Source organism: Myxine glutinosa, chromosome 12 (assembly GCF_964187855.1).
Source record: "Myxine glutinosa chromosome 12, kmMyxGlut1.1, whole genome shotgun sequence".
Taxonomy (NCBI): Eukaryota; Metazoa; Chordata; class Myxini; order Myxiniformes; family Myxinidae; genus Myxine; species Myxine glutinosa.
In genome coordinates this window covers 65785114-65811574 of record NC_136272.1, presented here as the reverse complement: position 1 = coordinate 65811574, position 26461 = coordinate 65785114, and the positions used below count along the sequence as shown (strand labels likewise).

The 26461-nt window shown below is 44.2% G+C and overlaps 1 protein-coding gene across 14 annotated transcripts in view; it reads right to left on the bottom strand.

Annotated features, from left to right (window-relative positions):
* LOC137437491 (tensin-3-like) overlaps positions 1-26461 on the bottom strand; it is a 376468-nt gene that overhangs the window by 86971 nt on the left and 263036 nt on the right. For all 14 annotated transcript variants that reach the window (XM_078766918.1, XM_078766921.1, XM_078766912.1 and 11 more), the window contains 5 exons: positions 21589-21649; positions 20623-20698; positions 20065-20194; positions 14570-14635; positions 8868-8984 (listed from right to left, as the gene is read on the bottom strand). In XM_078766918.1, the coding sequence (XP_078623044.1) occupies positions 8868-8984; positions 14570-14635; positions 20065-20194; positions 20623-20698; positions 21589-21649 (450 nt within the window). The remainder of the gene's footprint in view (positions 1-8867; positions 8985-14569; positions 14636-20064; positions 20195-20622; positions 20699-21588; positions 21650-26461) is intronic.

The window sequence follows — 26461 nt, the reverse complement described above, 5'->3', positions numbered from 1 at the left end:
TCAAAATGCATTTTATTGTGCAATTCGGCCCAAAAGGTCAAAGGTCATTGTTGAGATTGTATAAACTACTGCAGGTGTGCACAATACTAACAAAAAACCCAGAGTAGAAACATGGTTGGGGACGTATGTCATAATCCTGCGTAATGGTCACCACTGATGAGCATCCCGTTGTAAATGGTCCACATTCTGATGTTGCAACCTTAAAAATAGAAATATGTGACATGGTCGAAAACTCACGTCGTGTCTGCATTTGGTAACATGAAATAAGCTCAACAAGATGGTCACCTGCTTTATGCGGCCAATTACGTTTTGAATAAGTGTTGACTGCACAATAAATGTTTTTTTATGCAATTTTACTGATCTGAGTGATCGGGTTAATCAACACTTTAAGATTAATGTTACATGCATGTTCTCAACATGAATGTTATGTTACATGCATGTTCTCATCGACATGAATGTTATGTTACATGCATGTCCTCATCGACATGAATGTTATGTTACATGCATGTTCTCATCAACATGAATGTTATGTAACACACATGTAATCAACATGAATGTCATGTTACACACATACATGTTCTAATCAAAATTAATGTTATGTCGCACGAATGCTCTAATCAACATGAATGTCATGTCGCACGCAAGTTGTGATCAATATGAATGTCATGTCATACGCATGTTCTCATGAAAATGGATGTCATTTTGCTCACATGTTCTCCTGAAAATGGATGTCATGTTGCACACATGTTCTCATGAAAATGGATGTCATGTCGCATGCATGTTCTCACCAACATGGATGTCATGTTACACACATGTACTCATCAACACGGATGTCATATTACATGCAAGTACTCATGAACACATATCTCATGTTACAGACATGCACTCATCAACACGGATGTCATGTTACACGCATGTTCTCATCAACACGGATGGCATGTTACACACATGTTCTCATCGACACGGATATCATGTTACACACATGTTCTAATCAACATTACTGTCATGTAACATGCATGTTCTCATCAACATGATTGTCATGTAACATGCATGCTCTCATCATGGATGTCAAGTGACACACATGTTCTCATCAATGCAAATGGGATGTAACATGCATGTTCTCATCAACATGAATGTTATGGAACACACTTGTACTCATTAACACGAATGTTATGTTACACACATGTTATAATCATCATGAATGGTATGTCACATGCATGCTCTCATGAAAATGGATGTCATGTTGCATGCATGATCTCATGAAAATGGATGTCATGTCACACACATGTTCTCATCAACACGGATGTCATGATACACACATGTTCTCATCAACACTGATGTCATGTTACACACGTTCTCAACATGGATGTCATGTCACACACATGTTCTCTTCAACACTGATGTCCTCTTACACACGTTCTCAACATGGATGTCACGTCACACACATGTTCTCATCAACACGAATGTCGTTACACATGTTCTCATCAACACGAATGTCATGTAACATGCATGTTCTCATCAACATGAATGTCATGTAACACACATGTTCTTATTATCTATAGCAAAATCCCATAAGTTATGGCACACTCCCAGGTTATAGTATGATGTGGTGTACATGAAGCACATACATGTAGCTGTGCTGTGAAATATTTAATAATAATAAAAGAACATTTGCACCATTTCACTAGCCCTTCCACCACAACATCCTCCCACCGATCCTCAGGTGATGCAATCCCTGACTGTTGTGGAATTTCATGCCGGTAAAATCCAGCAACAAAACCATGCGTGACGCGTATCGAGCCAATTGCAGGTGTTGGGGGACCCAAGGCTCAGGGCTCAAACTATCACTGGGATGTTGCATTTCCAATCACGATCTTTTGTTCATCCAGTGATGAAATGGATTCACAGATGTAGGCATCCCGCCATATAAACCCGGATTCAAATTCCATTTCCTCCATCACTGCAAACTGCTGGTCGGTTTTCATAGCGCCTTATGCAAGACCTCATAGTTCAAGCAACGATGATGATATGAAATGACAAATAAAAAGAATTTTTTTTTTTTAAGAATAATTCTCACCTTCATACAGTTAACAGATGAATGGGTCAAACCTCCAAATCTTGGTACCAGCGAAAGGTAACATTTCCACGTACACTCAAAGTCGAGTGTCTGTCTACTCGGGGAAGAAAAGACCAAATGGTCGCCTGGGGGGCTTTAAACTCCCTTCTCTAACCTCACTGTCAGCCTCACCATCAGACGGCAAATGGATCGACCATTTCAAACGGCGGAATGTCGAACGCTCGGCACCGTGGGCCAAATAAGGGACGGCCAGGCAAGATAACCATCCACCGATGCACTGAGGTTACCCGAGCATGGCCATGGACAGGCTAACAGTGCTGCAGTGTGCGTGCCGGAGTGCCAGGTAACGGCTGTGCCAAGGGATGGAGTGTCGGAGATTATAAAAAGGATCTTTTATTTTAGGGCGTGTATTTTAGGGTAAACTGTGACGGAGGAGCAAAGGGGCGAGAAGGCAACAGAGAGTAGGGTAAGGGTGGGGGTTCGGAGGGGATCGATCATTAGAGAGCCACAAAAAGGAGTTCCATAAAAGGTTTACCTTTTGGCGCGCTTTCTTTCCCTCCACCACCAAAGGTGGATGGAGGTTGTGTTTTCACCTCCGCCTGTCTGTTTGTCTATGAACAGGATATCTCAAAAAGTTGTGGATGGATTCGGACGAAACTTGATGACCAGGTTAGGTATATGACGAGGACGAATTGATTCAATTTTGGAGAAGATTCGAATCCGGATCCGGATACGGGAATTTTTAATTTATTAAGCGATTCATGACCATTGCGAGATGGGGCCCTAAAACGATATATAGCACATTTCAAAAAGTTGTGTACGAGTTGGTTAAATGAGTTGGTTAGATGACAAGAACAAGCTGATTCGATTTTGGTTCATGTCGGATCCAGATCCAGCCTATCAGTGGACACAAATCATAAAATGTCCACCTGGCGGAGGTATGCGCTCTACTGAGTGCCATTCTCGTTTAATATTTGTCTCCAATATGTCGTTAAGTGGTGTTAAAGTTATGTTATGGTGACTGACAATGTGCTCTCGGAATGCAACCTCCATCTTACTATAATTCACCAAATGTCCGTCTGTCTGTTGGAAGGTCCCGTAAAAACTGCTGAACCGATCGCAAAGATATTTTGGGTGGATAATCCTGGGACCCCTGGGAGTAAAATAGGCTATTTAGTTTTCCCAATTTCAGTTTTAGTCTCCAGCATTCTCAGGTTTGGACTCCCGCATAACATTCGCGTTCGCATAACGTTCATTGTCCTCATTGTGACGACGCACAAACGGCTGCACCCGGGAAAGCAACATGTCTCCATCGATCGCTAACAGATCGCTGTCTCCATCGATCTTGCCAAGGCCGGAACAGCTATCGGCTCAAAATCCTTTTAACTGTTGATTTGGTACAGTTACACGTTTCGGGAATTTGGTACACGTATCGGGAGTACATACGACATGGCGATTGTGAACACGATTATCGATCACGATTCACGATCACGATCATCACGATCATAGTGTATCGATCACGATTTGAAACACGATGGAACAATATTGATCGATATGCTGTTTAGATTTTGATGATTTGCGTGTGATATGATTCAACGGATGTTTATATGAATCGTTTAAAATAAATAAAAACCCCTTCAATTACTGAGATTTTGCCATCGCCATATGCAGATTCGCCACGGCCCCACGATCGATGTTTCTATACGTGAACGTACCCGTTTGTTTGCGAACAGGTACGTTTTTCATGGAAGTCCTTCACGAACTTGCTGTCCATGTCTGACGTGCGACTGAAGATGCCACAGGAATGTGGAATTTATTGGTTTCATGCTTTAGCATTCGCCGTTTCTGCATCGCCTGTTTGCTTCTGGCCTCCCACCAGTGCGTAGCACGGGTATTTCTCTAGTTATAATAATATGGCGTCCATGGGAATATCTCGTCCACTTCACGTCGTTTTCTTAACGTTGAACTTTCTAGAAACGCATCCAAGGTGTTAAGTGGAAACTTGTTGTGGAGTGTTTTTAATTAACAATTATACAATTTATTTTGAAAAAATTTCATTTTCAGAAAATATCATACTTATTACTTATTACTTATTACTTATTACATACTTATTACCACTACCGCCACTACCGACGGATAACTCCGCAGCCCAAAGGGTTGTTAAGAAACATGCTCCAACATGGTTACTCCTAAATGGAGGCTTGGAGGTGTCATCTCTCGAGGCCAGAGCCAGAGGAGCCAGAGGAGCAGGTATTGCATTTGAGTCCGTTTGTTACTTGGCAAAGAAAAAAAAATTGTTTTGCAAGTATGTTGGCCACTCCGGTTTGTGTGTTTGTGTGTCTGTTTGTCTGTCCGCTCACTTATACTTTTATAAATATATTATAAATAAATAAAAGTCAACCTCAACGAAGCCTACAGGTCACGAAACTTCACCAAATGGTAGAGTTCGTGGTCCGACAAAATCCCATATATTTTTGAGGTCAAATGGTAGAAAGGTCAACATAGGCCAAAGATCAACCACTTTTTTCGAATTCCTAAAATCCTCAATTTTCATCCAATTGACTTGAAATTTGAATAGGATTTTCATATAAGCTAACTGAATTCAACCACCAACAATTTTTGAGATCAGCGCAGGCCAAAAGGTAAACATAGGCCAAAGGTCAACAACAATTTCAAATTTCTAAAATCCTCAATTTTCATCTGATTCACTTGAAATTTGAATAGGATTTACATATCGGCTACCTGAATTCAACCACCAACAATTTTTGAAATCAGTGTAGGCCAAAAGGTAAACATAGGCCAAAGGTCAACAACAATTTCAAATTTCTAAAATCCTCAATTTTCATCTGATTCACTTGAAATTTGAATAGGATTTACATATCGGCTACCTGAATTCAACCACCAACTATTTTTAAGATCAGCGCAGGCCAAAAGGTCAACTTAGGCCAAAGGTCAGCCACTTTTTTCAAATTTATAAAATCCACAATTTTTATCCGATTAATTTAAACTTTGAAGACGACTTGCATATCAGATCACTGAATTCAACCACGAATTATTTGTGAGGTCAAAAGGATGCTCTACTGAGTGCCATTCTACTTTGTTCTGTTTTGCCAAGTGTCGCTCTGTTTTTGTTTTTCTGTTCTGTTTTTGTTTCTCGCTCTGATTTTTCATTGATTTGTTTGCCTGTTTGTCCGCACAGAATAAATATGATTTTCTCTGCAACCGTTGGTCCGATTGACAGGAATTTTTCACCATACGTGCACCTCCTCCTGTAGACATTTTAATGATAGTTATGACACCATAGGTCACGTGGTATGGGCGCCATCTTGGAAAAACCGAAAAACTTTGCACATCTATATCTCCGAAAGCGCTGCAAAGAAAAAATAGAGACATGGCTCATTGTAAGGAACTCTCCATGGGGAATAACATATATTATTGATGATGTCATGGGTGCCTCAATTATGACATCATAATTCGACAAGTACAAAACTTCATCCGATCAAGATGAAATTTCTTGAGCGTCATCTAGGGATAAATTGGTGGAGGAAAAAAAAATGATGAGGTCATCGGTCATGTGGTTTGGCCGTCATATTTGTTTTAATACAAAAGCCCTAAAACCACTAAAAACGTCCTGGTGAGGGTCTGCAATCTCTGATTGCTCCTTCTTGTTCATTTATGCAATTCAATATCTGAGCACGTGGATAAGTCGATTTTGAATACAAGTCGAGGCCAGGATTTTCTGGGCAGAAAAGTATTGACTTGTACCGAGACAGATACGGTAAGTATTAGGATAAGGATTAAAAAAACAAAAAACAAATACAGGAAATTACATCACGTTGACTGTTATGTTGTGTGTTTTTGTGAAGAGAAGTATTCACTCTGTAATCAGTTTACTATTTTTCATCCGAGTCAAATGAATTATTTGACCACATCAGCATACTGCATGCAAGGTGTGGATGGCATTCTGCATCCCCATGTGCAGTTACGTAGTCAAACTACCAACCAGTTCAATCCAAGTTCAAGTCAAAGTCATGAGATCTAAAAATCAAAACCTTAGACTCCATTCCTACCTTCCCTGCATTCCACTTCTTCAGACCCAGTCAAAAAAACAGCAGGCCAATGTGGTGGTATCCCAGCCAAATTCCCATTTTTTAAGGCTAGCTGTTCAATCAATTAGCAGAACCTCCATTTTGGGGGAAGTGATCGAATGTGGATACGGCACATGCATGCTGGTCCAAACGGCCTTGACCTGTGCTTCAATCATTACGATGTGAAGCACCATGTGGTATTTTGGAGTCGTTCACCACAAATGGTCCATGAATCAGAGTGCCATAGACCTGGTAAAACTTTTCATAGCAATATATATATATACCAGCAGAAGTACCCGGCATTGCCGGGCGGGGGAGGGGAGGACAGGGGGGGGGAAGGAGGGATGGGGGTGGAGGGGGGATGGGGTGGAGGGGGATGGAGGAGAAGGGGCGGGGGGAGGGGGCAAGAGGGGAATGGGGGGGTGAGGGGGGCAAGGGAGGAGGGGGGAGGGGGAGGGAGTAGGGGAGGAGGGGGAAGGGGGGTAGGGGTAAAGGGGGGTAGGCAGGGGAGGAAGGGGATTCATCACCTTTTCGTTAAATATATGCTGGTGAATGTGGCATTCATCCCGTTTCTGCGTTAAGTGTGATGCCGAATAGGAAGAAGAAGAAGCCGTACTACCAAATTCGTGCACTTCCGGAATTGTTTGATTTATTTGTGTTCAAATGTCTGGTGATTGTTTTGTATTTATTTATGAGAATGTGTACTTGTATAATATAACTATCATTAATTTTTAAAACTTTAGGCACTATCGAGCCATTTTTTTTTTTTTACTCCAAAAAAACGTTCCACCGAACCTGTCCAGTTTCGTCTGAATTAATCCATGACTGAGATATCCTGCTCACAGACAAATATATATATATATACATATTATAAGTGAACATATGAAACACAAAAACAACAACAGTAGACACAACGACAACTATGTATTTTAAAAGATCCTTTTTTCATGTGTTTCACTTCAATTGACATCGTCATTGACACTCACAAATAGACATGCAATATGTTTGTGAAGTACAACATTCTCTCTTTTGATCGAATCCATCAGCGAAGCGACGAGTAGGCAATAATAGCATGAAAAAAGCCAAAATAAACCAATTTTGATAAATCCTCATCCCGGTCATCAGCAAAAAAAAAAAAAAAAAAAATATATATATATATATTGCAGTATTAAACTAGAACGGCACTCGGTAGAGAGCATACCTCCACCTGGCTGAACGGTAAACATTTTGTATCCACTGATAGGCCGGATCTGGATCTGGACCTGAACCAAAATCGAATCATCTCCTCATCGTCACCCTCCCATCCTGTGCACCAAATTTCATCCCAAAACGTCCACAACCTTTTGAGATATTGCGCTATATATCGGTTTGGCCCGAACTCTCAATGGTGAAGAATCACTAAAAAGATTTCATATCTGGATTCGGGTCTTCATCCTAATCAAATCAGTTCATCCTCGTCACACACCGGACCTGTCCACCAAGTTTCGTCTGAATTAGTCCATACCGTTGAGATATCCTGCTCACAGACAAACAAACAGACACCCCAAATCGTTGGCAATGGCTTATTAGAGAAAGGAAGTGACTGATGTAGGTCCAGAGCCCTCTTATGGAGGAAAAGTAAACTCCAGTTAGACATGTCTGTAGGGACAATAATGGTAGTGATCTACAGGACCAGGTTACCTTTTAAGCTCTGCCTATAATACAACAAAACGTACGTTCACTACTTATACTAAACACCTTTTTTCTTTCCCGAAACTACAGAAACACTTCACCTATAATTATTCTCACTTGAAGCTCCTTTGATTTCTCATGAGATCTGATATGAATCTGGAGACAACCTCTGATAATTTTTTGGAAATTAATCTACAATGTTACTTATTTTGCTAGTTTGAGCAGAAATGCTGAAGCAAAGGAGGGGGGACGAAGGGGGCGCAGCAATAGGCAAGAGGGTGCAGCATTAGGCATGGGATGCAGCAATATACTAGGGGGTGCAGCAATATGCAAGGGGTGCAGCAATAGGCAAGGGTGCAGCAATATGCAAGGGGTGCATCAATTGGCTATGGGGTGCAGCAATAGGCAAGGGGGTGCAGCAATAGGCTAGGGGTGCAGCATTAGGCATGGGTATGCAGCAATATACTAGGGGTGCATCAATATGCAAGGGGTGCAGCAATAGGCAAGGGGGTGCAGCAATATGCCAGGGTGCACCAATGGCCGATGGGGTGCAGCAATAGGCTAGGGTGTGCAGCAATATGCTAGAGGTGCAGCGATATGCGAGGGGTGCAGCAATATGTGCGAGGTGCAGCAATAGGCAATGGGGTGCCGCAATAGGCTAGGGTGTGCAGCAATATGCTAGAGGTGCAGCGATATGCGAGGGGTGCAGCAATATGTGTGAGGTGCAGCAATAGGCGATGGGGTGCCGCAATAGGCACGGGGGTGCAGCAATATGCATGGAGGTGCAGCAATAGGCGAGGGGTGCAGCAATAGGCATGGGGGGCAGTAATATGCAATGGGTGCAGCGATATGCGATGGGGTGCAGAAATATGCAGTGGGTGCAGCAATAGGCTAGGGTGTGCAGCAATATGCGATGGCCGCAGCAATATGCCAGGTGTGCAGCAATATGCTAGGGTGTCGCACTATGCAATGGGTGCAGCAATAGGGTAGGTGTGCAGCAATAGGCAAGGGGGTGCAGCAACAGGCCCTACCATCATTCACATTGTGGCGACGACTGGAAAAGCTCTCGTAAGAATCCCACCTCACCAGCGGGTCTGATGTGTTGTAATCCACCGTGACTCCTGCAGCGTTCCGCAAGTCCTCACTGTCTGCAAGGACACAGACAAGTCACGGTGTCAACTGCACAGAAAGAAAAAAACTTTCTCTCTTGCCAAAACAGTCGATTCTTGGGTTCAAACGAAGCACAGGCGATGTTGTAATGAGAACACGTGTGTGGTAGAACATACATGGCAGCGAATGGTGGGTTATCTATCGGGTTATCTATACTAGGGCGTGCCCGCACGTGCGTGCAAAAAAACATGCGTGCAAACAACAACAAAAAAAAACTTTGAAACCACGTGGCAGTAACGACCACAGAACCCCCCCCCCTCTATTTACATGAAATGGTTTGGTCCATTCGCAACGACCACAGAACCCCCCCCCCCCCCCCCTCTATTTACATGAAATGGTTTGATCCATTCGCAAAGCCAAAGCGAACGGCTTGCGAGTACGGTGACCATACCTTGGGAACCACTTGTCCGATTAATTTCAAACCTTGAAAAGGCACATCCTCGGGTCCCCAGCAATATACCTGGCAAGTTTCAAGTATATCGGACCGGTAGTTGTCGAGAAACAGCGGTCGCATACATACATACAGACAGACACACACACACACACACACACACACACACACACACACACACACACACACACACACACACACACACACACACACACAGAGATTGCTGGAATTATAGATAGACTAGGGCGTGCCCGCACGTACGGGCACGCCCGTACGTGCTTGCCCGTACGTGCGTGCAAAAAAACATGCGTGCAAACAACAACAACAAAAAAAAACTTTGAAACCACGTGGCAGTAACGACCACAGAACCCCCCCCCCCCCCCCTCTATTTACATGAAATGGTTTGGTCCATTCGCAACGACCACAGAACCCCCCCCCCCCCCCCCTCTATTTACATGAAATGGTTTGGTCCATTCGCAAAGCCAAAGCGAACGGCTTGCGAGTACGGTGACCATACCTTGGGAACCACTTGTCCGATTAATTTCAAACCTTGAAAAGGCACATCCTCGGGTCCCCAGCAATATACCTGGCAAGTTTCAAGTATATCGGACCCGTGGTTGTCGAGAAACAGCGGTCGCATACATACATACATACAGACAGACAGACACACACACACACACACACACAGAGATTACTGGAATTATAGATAGATGTAGTCAGGGTACCGTAACCATCGGTTTGGTGAAGAGGGCAAAGCCCCGACATGTCGGGTTTGCAAACTGTCACCCGAGTGCTTTGCAAACTTCATTTAGCATCATAACGCTGCCCTTGGGAAGGGACGTCAAGCTGGTTGTTACATTTATCAATAGAAAAAGAAACAAATCTCAAAATGAGCGTCGAACTGTGACAAAGTTGTTTGACTAACGAGGGTTGAAGAGAGCAGCAGTTTCATTGATGGCAAGCTGTGGGGTCTTCCTCAGATTAGCACCAATCACTTGCGAGAATTCATGTAAAGCAACAGATTATGAAGAAATGTCATGAAATATTGAATCACACGAGGATGCTGTGAGGCCAATCACAAGTGTCAGGTCAACATCCAGCACTCACTTCCTGTATGTGGTGCTACAGGTACTCATGCATCCATCAACGCCAAGTCAGGTCAACATCCAGCACTCACTTCCTGTATGCGGTGCTACAGGTACTCACGCATCCATCAACGCCAAGCAGATTTGGCTCAGGTACGAGCTCACAGTGGCTTACAGATAATAAGGGATCTGCAGCATCGACAAGATGAATGTGGATGAGAGGGCCAACTCAAATCCAAATATAACTCCATCAGGCCCAGAGATGCCATGCCTCCTGTTGGCACGGTACCAGAATGGCAGCTCTTATGCCCACAATGCATCGGGAATCAAACGCAAGTCCAGACTGAATATCTCGCTCACAACCGACTGATTCATTCCATTTGGTGAAATCGTCATCGTTCGTATGGGGCACAAGACTGCGGGATGGCATCATTGGCTGAGGGTGCGGCTGTGCCGCTGATGCAATGCCCTCTGCTGGTTAGGACAGGAATTTGTACTTTGTCCGTGTTGCCGGTGATAGATCGCCGACTCGTGAAGGACACCGTGGGATATTTAACGTCCACCAACGAATGCTGCCAGCCCGTGTAAGGACCATTTGAGGGACGGCAAACACAATGATGAAACACCCTGCCTGCGAAACACCAGGATGGCAGTTTATAGCTGGGTTGGGATTCTAACCCAGGCGAGACAGCTTAGAGGCCAATGCACAATACCTCTAGACTAGGCCAATAGGCCATCCTGTCACTCCTGTTTACTGATATGAAAACTTTTAAGTCAATAACCTTCACTCAACTAAATATGCAGATTACATGGTTTCTTGGTAAAGTTCACAGCTCTTTATTTATTTATTTATTTATTTGTATACAAGATCGAGGCTCGTGGAAGAGCTAACATCAATCGGACACACAAAACATACAATAAAGGGAGCGGGAGACAGGATGGGGAGAGAGAGGGAAGCACACAAGTACAACAGCAGAGAACGGGGACATCGGGAGATCTGTGGGAGGGAGAGGGCTTGGGGGGAGGAGGCATGGGAAGGCGGGGGGGGGGGGGGGGGTGGTGAGAGAGGTATAAAACACATGGACACTGCAAGGAACTTCCAGGAAAGAAGTTGGTATTTCAAAAAACCTCCCCCCCCCCCCCCCCCCTTCCCACGCCTCCTCCCCCCAAGCCCTCTCCCTCCCACACATCTCCCTGCTCTTAAATGTTGTGTGCTCTCAAGTGTTTGTGTGCTTCCCATTCTCTTGTCTTCCGCTCCCTCTTTTTATATATTTTGTTTGTCTGGTTGATTTGTTTGTGAAGTAAATGTCAACTCTTTCACGAGCCTCGATTCAGTATACAAAAAAAAAAAAAAAAAAAAAAAAGTGGATCTGGGGTGAATTAATGGGGGTAGAAAAGATCAAGGTTTTGGATGGGGGAAGATAAGAGATGGTGGTGAACAGCTGTTTTAAAGACCTGGAGGGAGGAGTGGGATTGAAGGGAGTGAAGGTGAGCAGAGAGCCTAGATTTTGGCAGTTTAACCATAAGAGGGTTGCAGGCAGATCTTGTGCGACCTGAAGGAATATTGGGGGGACAGAGCCCAGAGAGAGCTGGGGGAGCAAGGCCGGAGAGGAGTCTGGAGAAGACAGAAAGACCACCAACCTGCCTGCGGTGAGTGAGTGAAAAAGCAAATCATTCAATGAAAATCAAATGAAAAATCAAGTGAAATCAATCAAATCAACCTTGACAGCAGATCATCAGATTTCATTGAATGAGTCTACCTCTATTACAGGACTTTTCCCAATGAAATCCGGAACGTGATTGAATGAGATTCTTTCCAAGAATATTCATCAGGACATTCGCAGGCAGGATTGGACATGCACACGCGCCTCATATTCTAGAAAGTTCACATGAAACATCTTCTTCATCACCATACAGTGAGAATACAACAACAACAATCAGAACAGCCACAGCCAACGTCAATGTGTGGCGGAGCATGTGAGTTGGCCTCGGAGGTCACAGAGGTGATCACACAGGAAGAGAGTCATGGGAGCCGGACTGCGGAGGGAGCCTGAGGCAGGCAAACACTCGATCTAACTGGCAACCCATCTGTCTTCGCAAGATAGGGGCCTCCCGGGCCACAGAACACGACCATGGCTCTTCTGGTTTGGCCCAAACTTCGACGGAGAGCAGAAACATGAGAGCGTGGCCATCAGCGGCCTGTACTTGTGATTGAGTAGATTCCTGTGAACGGCGTTGGTGTTCTGTCTGCTATTTCAAGGCCTCTGGTGAGTGACACATGTAGGCTTCGTTTTGCTGGTGCGACCTTCCCTGAATGACACACACACACCCACAAACACACACACACACACACACCTTTCACATTTCTTACAAGGCAGCTGTTGGTTTAACCCAAAACCATGGTGGAGCTGATGAACCCACTTGGAGTTTTAAATTCATCTCATTCCTCGTTCATGTGCCGTAGTTGAAATTAGAAACACGAGAAATGCACTCCTCCTGTCCACCCTCCACAACCCTCGCTCCCCGCATGGTCCTCAATGAAGTGCCGATGTCAGATTGAGAAGTGGCAGCAGATTTTGGAAACGTGAGATCGTTTCGGGTCAGATGTCAAGGTTCCCTGAGGGCTGCGCAAATGACCGAACTACATCCGCTTCGTCGGAGCTCGGGGCCAGGTGGCCTAAAGAACACGCTGGACGTGTACGTACCTTCAGGGTACACGGTGGGTTGTGGTGCGTCGTTCGTATCTTGCGCCAAAACATCCCTCTCCCACCTCCTTCGTCTTTCTTATTTAAAATTCTGAGCCTACACGCTTCCACTTAGAGGTTGTTTTCTTTCAAAATATCTCTATCATTTACACGAATAACACATGTTCAGACACACACATGTATACACACACACCTCCATTCCTTTCCTCTTTATCAAGTTGTTAATGTAAAATAAAAGAAATTGAAAATCAATAAATGGACTTATTTGTACGTCCAAATTTTTTTCAATAAATCAATCACCAATCAGTTGAGTGAATGAATGCCACATTGATTAGAACTTCATTCATTGCACAAATCAGAAGTACCTTGTGGTCATTGTAACCCCCGACCCCATCCCCAACAACTTTCATCATCATATCATCACTCCTCCCTGCTCATCTTTTCAGAGTGCACGTCAACTCTGTGACGGGGCCACGTCGTGTTAAGCACATCTGAAGGATGATGCAACCATGTGTGCTTCGAGCACCGGAATTTACTTACACTTTCCAGAAGTTGGAGTGCAGAACTTGCTACAAACGCGCACAATGTGCGTTCATTTAACGATGCGTATTGTGCAGTATATAACACGTGTAAATCAACAAAACAAAAAACCCAGCAATGTACTTGTGATTTTTTTGGGTTTAACTGACAACAAAAATACCACAAAACACATTTTGGTTTTTAAATCAAAACAAACCACAACAACATCAACAAACCTGGAAGCAAATCTTACTATAATTCACCAAATGTCCGTCCGTCTGTTCCCAGGTACCGCAAAAACGGCTGAACCGATCACAACGAAATTTTGGGTGGGTATTCCTGGGACCTCTTGGAGTAAAATAGGCCATACTGTTTTTCCAATTTTTTCCCAATTTTCCAATTTTTCCAAACACGATGGAATGATATTTACCGATCAATCACCAGTGATGCGGTGATCTCCAGTGATGAACAGTGATGCGGCTTTTATTGAAATTCTACAAATACTGTTTAGATTTTGATGATTTGCGTGTGATATGATTCAACGGATGTTTATATAAATCGTTTAAAATAAATAAAAGCCTTCAATTTCTGATATTTTACCTTTTCATTTGGGCCTCCCAATTGAAGCCCCGCCCATAGGGCCGGTACCGTTGCTGGTGTATGAAAACACAGGGTATTGAAGGTAGGGTTGAGAGCTAAAACCCTCAGGCTTCCTCATCTTTCGAATGCACTTTTGTCGTGTTATTTCTCAGTCCAGTCTGGTTTCATTTTAAACTTGTGTTATAAAGTGTTAACATACAAAACAACCCCCGTCACCCGCATTCATCCCCACTCTGCAAAACCGGACTTGCAAACCAGCATACCTGGTACTTTTTCAGGCACCGCTGAAAATCGAAATTCAACCTTCCCATGCTCATGGAAGCGTTCGTCTGGAAATAACAAGGGATCACAAGGAATATCCGGAGGAAAAACAACCCACATCAAAGCATTCACAGGAGACAAAATTGTCCTCGTTCCCGAGCATCCATCAAAAATCTTCTCCATCTTCATCAAAATAAATAGTCCCAAATAATATACAACCACAATCTCCACTGTTTTTTTTAAATAAAATCTAGGCTTGTAGAAGAGCAAAGTGATGAATAAAGGAAATGTCAAACAGACTAGAACAAGCTGGTGGATGAATGAATGGGGAAAAAAAACAAAAGAGGAGAAAGAAAGAGACAGAGAAAGAAAGGAGAAACGAAAGAGACAGAGAAAGAAAGAAAGGAGACAAAGAAAGAAAGAAAGAAAGAAAGGAGACAGAGAAAGAAAGTAAAAAGGAGACAGAAAAAGAAAGAAAGAAAGAAGGAGACAGAGAAAGAAAGAAAAAAGGAGACAGAAAGAAAGAAAGAAGGAGACAGAGAAAGAAAGAAAGAAAGAAAGAAAGAAGGAGACAGAGAAAGACAGAAAGGTGACAGGCAAAGAAATAAAGAAAGAAAGAAAGATAAAGAATATAAAGGAGACAGAAAGAAAGAAGGGATTAATATAAAGGACACAGAGAAAGAAATAAAGAGACAAAAGACAGTGAAAGAAGAAAGGCAGTCAGAGGCCGACAAACAGCGTCCAGAAAGTTATAGTGCATGGAAAGAGTTGAGGCAGAGAAAGAGTGAAGGCAGGGAAAGAGGAGGAGGCAGGGAAAGAGAGGAGGTAGGGAAAGAGAGGAGGCAGGGAAAGAGAGGAGGCAGGGAAAGAGAGGAGGCAGGGAAAGAGTTGAGGCAGAGAAAGAGTGAAGGCAGGGAAAGAGGAGGAGGCAGGAAAAGAGGAGGAGGCAGGGAAAGAGAGGAGGTAGGGAAAGAGAGGAGGCAGGGAAAGAGAGGAGGCAGGGAAAGAGAGGAGGCAGGGAAAGAGTTGAGGCAGAGAAAGAGTGAAGGCAGGGAAAGAGGAGGAGGCAGGGAAAGAGGAGGAGGCAGGGAAAGAGAGGAGGCAGGGAAAGAGAGGAGGCAGGGAAAGAGGAGGCAGCAGGGAAAGAGAGAAGGCAGGGAAAGAGAGAAGGCAGGGAAAGAGGAGGAGGCAGGGAAAGAGAGAAGGCAGGGAAAGAGAGGAGGCAGGGAAAGAGAGGAGGCAGGGAAAGAGAAGGAGGCAGGGAAAGAGGAGGCGGCAGGGAAAGAGAGAAGGCAGGGAAAGAGGATGCGGTAGGGAAAGAGAGGAGGCAGGGAAAGAGAGGAGGTAGGGAAAGAGTTGAGGCAGAGAAAGAGTGAAGGCAGGGAAAGAGAAGGAGGCAGGGAAAAAGAGGAGATAGGGAAAGAGAGGAGGCAGGGAAAGAGGAGGCGGCAGGGAAAGAGAGAAGGCAGGGAAAGAGAGGAGGAAGGGAAAGAGAGGAGGCAGGGAAAGAGGAGGCAGCAGGGAAAGAGAGAAGGCAGGGAAAGAGAGAAGGCAGGGAAAGAGGAGGAGGCAGGGAAAGAGAGAAGGCAGGGAAAGAGAGGAGGCAGGGAAAGAGAGGAGGCAGGGAAAGAGAAGGAGGCAGGGAAAGAGGAGGCGGCAGGGAAAGAGAGAAGGCAGGGAAAGAGGATGCGGTAGGGAAAGAGAGGAGGCAGGGAAAGAGAGGAGGTAGGGAAAGAGTTGAGGCAGAGAAAGAGTGAAGGCAGGGAAAGAGAAGGAGGCAGGGAAAAAGAGGAGATAGGGAAAGAGAGGAGGCAGGGAAAGAGGAGGCGGCAGGGAAAGAGAGAAGGCAGGGAAAGAGAGGAGGAAGGGAAAGAGTGAAGGCAGGGAAAGAGAGGAGGAAATGAAAGAGAGGAGGCAGAGAAAGAGTGAAGGAAGGGAAAGAGGAGGAGGCAGGGAAAGAGAGGAGGTAGGGAAAGGGAGGAGGAAGTGATAAAGAGGAGGCAGGGAAAGAGTGAAGGCAGGGAAAGAGAGGACGAAGTGAAAGAGAGGAGGCAGGGAAAGAGAGGAGGAAGTGAAAGAGAGAAGGCAGAGAAAGAGTGAAGGCAGGGAAAGAGGAGGAGGCAGGGAAAGAGAGGAGGTAGGGAAAGAGAGGAGGCAGGGAAAGAGAGAAGGCAGGGAAAGAGAGAAGGCAGGGAAAGAGAGAAGGCAGGGAAAGAGGAGGTGGCAGGGAAAGAGAGGAGGCAGGGAAAGAGAGAAGGCAGGGAAAGAGGAGGCGGCAGGGAAAGAGAGAAGGCAGGGAAAGAGAGGAGGCAGGGAAAGAGGAGGCGGCAGGGAAAGAGAGAAGGCAGGGAAAGAGAGAAGGCAGGGAAAGAGAGGAGGCAGGGAAAGAGGAGGCGGCAGGGAAAGAGAGAAGGCAGGGAAAGAGGATGCGGTAGGGAAAGAGAGGAGGCAGGGAAAGAGAGGAGGTAGGGAAAGAGGAGGCAGCAGGGAAAGAGAGAAGGCAGGGAAAGAGAGAAGGCAGGGAAAGAGGAGGAGGCAGGGAAAGAGAGAAGGCAGGGAAAGAGAGGAGGCAGGGAAAGAGAGGAGGCAGGGAAAGAGAAGGAGGCAGGGAAAGAGGAGGCGGCAGGGAAAGAGAGAAGGCAGGGAAAGAGGATGCGGTAGGGAAAGAGAGGAGGCAGGGAAAGAGAGGAGGTAGGGAAAGAGTTGAGGCAGAGAAAGAGTGAAGGCAGGGAAAGAGAAGGAGGCAGGGAAAAAGAGGAGATAGGGAAAGAGAGGAGGCAGGGAAAGAGGAGGTGGCAGGGAAAGAGAGAAGGCAGGGAAAGAGAGGAGGAAGGGAAAGAGTGAAGGCAGGGAAAGAGAGGAGGAAATGAAAGAGAGGAGGCAGAGAAAGAGTGAAGGAAGGGAAAGAGGAGGAGGCAGGGAAAGAGAGGACGTAGGGAAAGGGAGGAGGAAGTGATAAAGAGGAGGCAGGGAAAGAGTGAAGGCAGGGAAAGAGAGGACGAAGTGAAAGAGAGGAGGCAGGGAAAGAGAGGAGGAAGTGAAAGAGAGAAGGAAGTGCTAGGAGGAAGTGAAAGAGAGGAGGCAGTGAAAGAGAGGAGGCAGGGAAAGAGTGAAGGCAGGGAAAGAGAGGAGGAAGTGAAAGAGAGGAGGAAGTGAAAGAGAGGAGGAAGTGAAAGAGAGAAGGAAGTGAAAGAGAGTGAAATATAGTCTGCCCAGAAGAGGTCATAGTCGTGATGGACCAAATAACATGTTGCATGTGTTGGACCAGTAAATGACCCTTTCCTGGTCCATTGAAAAAAGGTGAATACGAGCCGAGTTCAGACATTCTTCCTTATTTCGAGCAGCAGAGTCTTCAGTTCAGCGGATTGAGGTTAGGGAGAGGATGGACGAGGAGCACACATTGGAGACAGATACAGATTGGCGACAGATACAAGTACAGTAAAACAAGGTGCTAACATGTCTTTGAGGAAGTAGGGAGTTTGTATGGTCAAGCTGATGTTGTTTTCCTCCTTACCTAAGGATTTAAACTAATTTCAGGCCAGGTAAGATGTCCTATTAGGTTGCAGACACATGGGTTCACCTTCAATGTTGAGAAAGTACAAGTTGCTTGATGGCAGCTTATTCATACTAACTGTGTAATGTGGCCTGAGGGGATTGATATATTAGATACAGACAAGATGTGATAGGCCGGTTTGTAAGAGAGCAGACTTTTGTGAAAGTAGTCCCAGGCAGCACAATATCAGATGCAGAGAGAATGAAGAAGAGCAGTATTTTTGTGCAAATTATGCTTGTAAAAGAAGTGGTATCCTAGACATTGGTTGATTGATCTTAGAGAGGACAGATTTTAATCAATTACAGTCGGACTGAGGAAACTTCCGGACTTTCATAAGAACATGGCCAGAGGAGCGAAGTGAGACAATGGGAGAGTTTGGATGGAAAATAGTCATCACCTGGTCCAGGAGAGAGGAAGCATCATTTGTAGACATCCGGGTTGAGAGGTTCAAGTGTTTGGTCAGTGCCACAGTCTCGCAGAAGGCCTCATGGCAACACTCAGCCGGCTCACATTGCAGCAGGTAAAAACACCATAAAATGATGAAGAGGTGATTAGTAAAGGTAGTTAGTGGACGGTCCATGTTCACCGAAAGAGAAGTGTATGTCGAGTCATAGTTGAAAAGTGGATGATACACCAAACAGACATGGATGATGAACATCAGGTGGTCACAAAGAGGAATGCGAATCTGAGGTATTCCAGGTGGTCGAGAGCGGTTTGCAAAAAGCGGTCGAGAGCAAAAATCGAGTCTGGCAAGATGGTTCAGAACTATCGCGGCCTGGGTTCGATGCCCGACCCAACTACAAACTGTCCTATTAATGCTTCACAGACAAAGTGCATCACAAAGTTGTGCCATCCCTCAGATGGACATCAAGCTGGATGTCCTGCCTGCCAGCATTAGGTGAATATTAAAGATTCCACAAGGTCTTTCTCGAAGAGTAATCGAGTTATCGCTAACACCCTGAACAAATTACAACTTCCTGTCCTTCAGTCGAATGTCAGGACAACCAGTCGTGAAAGAATTGGGCCAGAAACTGCCCACATAGAAATAAACCAACTTGCCAACCCCACCATGAACAGTGACACCACTGCCAAAGCAAGGTTCGAGTCGAGCAGAGAGAATTGGGAATTGCTATGGAGATGAGCAGAGGATTTGGGAACACCAGGTGAAAGCAAAGCACACAATGTCTGGAGGAGCAGCAACCACGTGTAGGGAGCGATCCACGACGTTGGAGCAGAATCTTCCAATAATGCAGCTCCATACTGTTAAAGGAATGGGAGGAATAGAAGCTGATGGAGCAGGAGAGGACAGGCAGGGGAGCACGGGCAAAAGGCCAAATATGAGTGATAGGAATGGAAATAAGGGTAAGAGGCAAAGGAATGTGGGCGAAAGGCAGGGGAGCTAAGGTAGGGAGTGGGATAAGACAGGTGAGAGGGGTGGGAGAATGCAGACAAGGAGCAGGAAAATGTGGTTTTGAAGTGTCGGAGCCGGGGGAATGCAGGTGGGGAACAGGACAGCGCATGAGGCACACGGAAGAGCACGGCCAACAAAGCTGACGTTATGCGAGTGGGGAGGGGGCATGGACACACAGGGGTTAACTGACAGTGTTCTTTCATTTGTAGGAAAACTTGGTTCCATTTCTGAATCCTGAGTTCAGTAACACAAATATGTACATAACAGCAACGGTCAAGAGATGGACTGCGGCTGTTGAAAAACAGATGGGTTTGAAGACGATGGGATGTGATTTATGGGTTTGGAAGCCAACCAGGAAGGCTAAAGAGAAAGGAGAATAGGAGGTGAGAGTGATGAGGAGGATGAGAAAAGACGAACAGTGAGTGAAGGGGCCTCTTGTGGCAAATGGAGGCAGATTGTTGTCTAGAAGCACAGGACAAAATCCCAATTGATGACTAGATATGGGTGCAAGAACAATAGCTGCAAATAGTTACCCAAACAGGCAACATCAAGGTCCTTCTTTCCAAAGGTCAGAGGAAACTCTTGAATGGCACCAGTGTGGAACTGGACTCGAAATATAACATCCCTGGTCGGAGCCCGGAACAGCTTATGGTAGCACTTTACCTGGAAGAGGGCAAAATCATCAAAATGGTTAATTTCATCAAACCAAGGCCGTTAAACTGCGGAAATCGGAGGACACGCTAACATGCACAGTCCAGCTTCTATCCAGGTCGTTCCTGCACTTGGTGGAATGTTGGAAAATGTTTGGAAACCTAACCCTAACAACTCGGTTTCTTTTTGAAGAATTTTGTTTTTAACCATCCCTGGCTCCTTGTACAACTAGACTACTGACACGTCAAACGTTGAGCCATTGGTGAAGTTGGACAGATGCTGCAGATGAACTTGCAAGATTTCTGTTCACAAAATCAACTTGAACAATTCGCAAATCCCACTTCCTTATTTCAACGAGGATAGAGGACGAACATGGAGTATAACGCAGTCTTTTTCAGCATTTAATGTTAATGAAGATTCTAAAGACAGAACTTGCTCACCAGGATATCTCCTTTAAGAAGCAAGCCAGGCTTGATGGTCACACACAGTCGGTTTGTGCTCTCGCTCTGGACGTTGCTGAAACAACACAGGAACACAATGATTACACAGTTTGTGACAGCCGTGGATGCCAGTCGTACCACAGGCTTTTATGACAATATGTTGGTATACACAGCACATGCAACATCTTGAATACCAGATTCCCCATCTCTCCTACCCTCCTCATCCGGCTCTGAATCCAAGCCCTCTCCCACACATATCCATACTATGAAGATAGCCTAATTGTCCTTTTGATGCAACAATAATGCCCCGTAACCCAAGACGAGATACCCCCTAATATAAAACTTAATATTTTAACACTCCCCCCCCCCCCCCCCCCCACCTCCTACATGATTTCGGCAATTGGTTGTTAAATAAGGGACGAGTAGGATTCTGAAGTTTTGGGGGGGCGGGGGGGCTGAGTGATTGGGCCAGCGATCAATTAGAAGGGCTGTATCCAGTTTCACAGCAATTGGCTGGTAAATAAGGGGCGACTAGGCCATGTTTCAGAAGGAGATCCCCATGAGGGATCTGAAGTTTCAGGAGGTAACCCCCTCCCCCCCCCCCCCACATCCTCTTCTCCCCCGGAGCCCCCATGATGCAAAAGCGAAAAATCGAAGCCAAAAAAATTGTGCAGACGACTGCCTTGAATTCATGTGTCGAGTTTCAGAACAATCAGCCAGGTGATAAGGGAGGAGTAGCAAAATTAGCAATAAGTTAATGGATGGACGGAAGAACGGATGGACACAGACATCTGGCCATCATGGACCCATTTTACAAGGTCATCTCTTCGAGAATCGAGATGAGATGACCTAGAAACCTACCCAAACAAGAACCACAATAACAACAACAACAGCAACAGCAACAGCAACCATGCGGAGTTGTTGTAGACCTGCGACACGTTGCAGGTAAAAAAATTTTTTACTTACTACACCTCAGATGTGTACACAGGCTGCATACCCTGGTAGATCTTCAGGAACGGCCTGCACGCTGAGTTACAGCACAGGTCCATGTCAGATGCACAGATTGCACAATAAGTATGAACACTAATCATATATATATATATACATACACATAACACAGTGCCTTCAGAAAGTATTCCCACCCCTTGACTTTTTCAAATCTTGTTGTGTTACAGCCTGAATTTAAAATGGATTCAATTTGAGATTTTTTTTCACTGATCTATACATAATACCCCATAATGTCAAAGTCCAATTTTTTATAAAATAATTTAAAATGAAACACAGAAATATATAATTTTTACAAGTATTCAACCCCCTGAATCAATAATCATAGAAACGCCTTTGGCAGTGATTACAGCTTCGAGTCTTCTTGGGTATGTCCGTATCAGCTTGGCACATCTGGATTTGGAGAGTTTCTCCCATTCTTCCTTGAAGATTTGCTCAAGCTCTGTCAAGTTGGATGGGGAGTGTCGATGAACAGCAATTTTCAAGTCTTCCCACAGATTCTCAATGTGATTTAAGTCTGGGCTTTGGTTGGGCCACTCAAGGACTCTGGCGCTCTTGTTCTAAAGTCATTCCAGTGTTGCCTCGGCTGTATGCTTGGGGTCATTGTCCTGTTGGAACATAAATATTTTGCCACAGTCTAAGGCCTTTTGCACTTGGAAGCAGGTTGTCCTGAAGGATTTTCCTGTATTTGTCTCCATTCATTGTTGCCTCTATCCTTACAAGTTTCCCAGTCCCTGCTGCTGAAAAGCATCCCCATAGCATGATGCTGCCACCACCATGCTTCACAGAGATGGTGTTAGATGGGTGATGAGCTGTGCTCGGTTTCCACCAGACGTAGTGATTTGCATTCACGCCAAAGAGTTCAATGGTAGCCTCATCAGACCACAGAATATTTTGCCTCATGCCCTCATGGGTCTTTCCCGTGTCTTTTTGCAAACTCCAGGCGTGCTGTCATGTGCCTTTTTCTCAGGAGTGGCTTCCCTCTGGCCACTCTCCCATAAAGCCAAGATTTGTGAAGTTCTGCAAGAGACTGTTGTCATTCCTGCAGGTTCTCCCATCTCAGCCAAGGAATTCTGTAGTTCTGTCAGAGTGGTCATTGGGTTCTTGGTCACCTCCCTGTCACCTCCCTTCTTGCCCGGTTGCTCAGTTTGGTCGGACGGCCAGATCTGGAAGAATCTGGGTAGTTCCATATTCTTTCCATTTCCTAATGATGGAGCTCACTGTGCTCTTGGGAACTTTCAACACCAGAAATTGTTTTATACACTTCCCCAGATCTATGCCTCCTCACAATTTTATCTCTGAGTTCTACGGACAGTTCCTTGTACTTCATGGTAGAGTTTATACTCTGACATGCACTGTTAACTGTCAACAACAGGGACCTTATATAGAAAGGTGTGTTTCTTTCTAAATCATATCCAATCAATTTAATTGGCCGCAGGTGGACTCCAATCAAGTTGTAGAAACATCTCTAGGATGATCAAAGAAAATCGGATGCACCTGAGCTCAATTTGGAGTGTCGTAGCAAAGGGGTTGAATAGTTATTGACTCAAGACATTTCAGCTTTTCATTTTTAAGTATTTTGTTACAATCTCTAAAAAAAATTGCACTTTGACATTATGGGGTATTATGTGTAGCTTAGTGACAAAAATAAATCTCATTTTAATCCATTTTTTATTCAGGCTGTAACATCAAAATGTGAAAAAGTCAAGGTGTGTGAATACTTTCTGAAGGCGCTGTATAGGATATTTCAAAAGGTTGTGGACGGATTATGACAAAAAGGGATTATGGTGGATGAGTTGGGCAGGTGACAAGAGCAACCTGATTAGATTTTAGTTCAGGTCCCGATGCAGATCAGGCCTATCAGTGTGATACAAAACGTAAACTGTTCAGCCTAGCCAAGGTATGCGCATTACCAAGTAACCTTCTAGTTTGCCTTGTTGTACTTTTTTGGCCCATCGTGGATTATTCTGAGTATTTCTCATACAACTTTTGGAATGCCACATGTAAATGTCTTGTGTCCACTGAAATGTTTATACATCTTTAGCAGGCGATTGAGGCCAACACCATTACATTATCTATATAATTTACGTTGGAATTAGCAGACATTTTCTGAGGGATAAGGTAAGGATTACTTTAACTTAATCACACACGTTTGGAATTTCCGCAAATTCTTAAAACCAGGAAATAAGTGGGATATCTGGAACTCCATGGCAGAAATAGTTGTTGAGCCATTGATTCACCCTGTACAAAACCTGCATTTGGATAACAGACCTGCATTTGGATAACAGACCTGCATTTGGATAACAGACCTGCATTTGGATAACAGACCTGCATTTGGATAACAGACCTGCATTTGGATAATAGACCTGCATTTGGATAACAGACCTGCATTTGGAAAACAGAACTGCATTTGGAAAACAGAACTGCATTTGGATAACAGACCTGCATTTGGATAACAGACCTGCATTTGGATAACAGACCTGCATTTGGATAACAGACCTGCATTTGGAAAATAGACCTGCATTTGGAAAATAGACCTGCATTTGTATAACAGACCTGCATTTAGATAACAGACCTGCATTTGGATAACAAACCTGCATTTGGATAAAAGACCTGCATTTGGATAACAGACCTGCATTTGGATAAAAGACCTGCATTTGGATAACAGACCTGCATTTGGATAACAGACCTGCATTTGGATAACAGACGTGCATTTCGAAAACAGACCTGCATTTGGATAACAGACCTGAATTTGGATAACAGACATGCATTTGGATAACAGACCTGCATTTGGATAACAGACCTGCATTTGGAAAACAGACCTGCATTTGGATAACAGACCTGCATTTCGAAAACAGACCTGCATTTGGATAACAGTCCTGCATTTGGATAACAGACCTGCATTTGGGTAACAGACCTGCATTTCGAAAATAGACCTGCATTTGGATAACAGACCTGCATTTGGATAACAGACCTGCATTTCGAAAACAGACCTGCATTTGAAAAACAGACCTGCATTTGGATAACAGACCTGCATTTGGGTAACAGGCCTGCATTTGGATAACAGACCTGCATTTGGGTAACAGGCCTGCATTTGGATAACAGACCTGCATTTGGATAACAGACCTGCATTTGGGTAACAGACCTGCATTTGGATAACAGATGTGCATTTCGAAAACAGACATGCATTTGGATAACAGACGTGCATTTCGAAAACAGACGTGCATTTGGATAACAGACCTGCATTTGGATAACAGACCTGCATTTGGATAACAGACCTGCATTTGGATAACAGACCTGCATTTGGATAACAGACCTGCATTTGGATAACAGACCTGCATTTGGATAACAGACCTGCATTTAGATAACAGACCTGCATTTTGGTAACAGGCCTGCATTTGGATAACAGACCTGTATTTGGATAAGACTTTCATTTGGATAACAGACCTGAATTTGGATAACAGACTTTCATTTGGATAACAGACCTGAATTTGGATAACAGACTTTCATTTGGATAACAGACCTGAATTTGGATAACAGACTTTCATTTGGATAACAGACCTGAATTTGGATAACAGACTTTCATTTGGATAACAGACCTGAATTTGGATAACAGACCTGGATTTGGAAAACAGACTTTCATTTGGATAACAGACCTGTATTTGGATAACAGACTTTCATTTGGATAACAGACCTGAATTTGGATAACAGACTTTCATTTGGGTAACAGACCTGAATTTGGATAACAGACTTTCATTTGGGTAACAGACCTGAATTTGGATAACAGACCTGGATTTGGAAAACAGACTTTCATTTGGATAGCAGACCTGTATTTGGATAACAGACTTTCATTTGGATAACAGACCTGAATTTGGATAACAGACTTTCATTTGGATAACAGACCTGAATTTGGAAAACAGACCTGGATTTGGAAAACAGACCTGGATTTGGAAAACAGACTTTCATTTGGATAACAGACCTGGATTTGGATAGCAGACTTTCATTTGGATAACAGACCTGGATTTGGAAAACAGACTTTCATTTGGATAACAGACCTGCATTTGGATAACAGACCTGCATTTGGATAACAGACCTGCATTTGGATAACAGACCTGCATTTAGATAACAGACCTGCATTTTGGTAACAGGCCTGCATTTGGATAACAGACATGCATTTCGAAAACAGACATGCATTTGGATAACAGACCTGTATTTGGATAAGACTTTCATTTGGATAACAGACCTGAATTTGGATAACAGACTTTCATTTGGATAACAGACCTGAATTTGGATAACAGACTTTCATTTGGATAACAGACCTGAATTTGGATAACAGACTTTCATTTGGATAACAGACCTGAATTTGGATAACAGACTTTCATTTGGATAACAGACCTGAATTTGGATAACAGACCTGGATTTGGAAAACAGACTTTCATTTGGATAACAGACCTGTATTTGGATAACAGACTTTCATTTGGATAACAGACCTGAATTTGGATAACAGACTTTCATTTGGGTAACAGACCTGAATTTGGATAACAGACTTTCATTTGGGTAACAGACCTGAATTTGGATAACAGACCTGGATTTGGAAAACAGACTTTCATTTGGATAGCAGACCTGTATTTGGATAACAGACTTTCATTTGGATAACAGACCTGAATTTGGATAACAGACTTTCATTTGGATAACAGACCTGAATTTGGAAAACAGACCTGGATTTGGAAAACAGACCTGGATTTGGAAAACAGACTTTCATTTGGATAGCAGACCTGTATTTGGATAACAGACTTTCATTTGGGTAACAGACCTGAATTTGGATAACAGACTT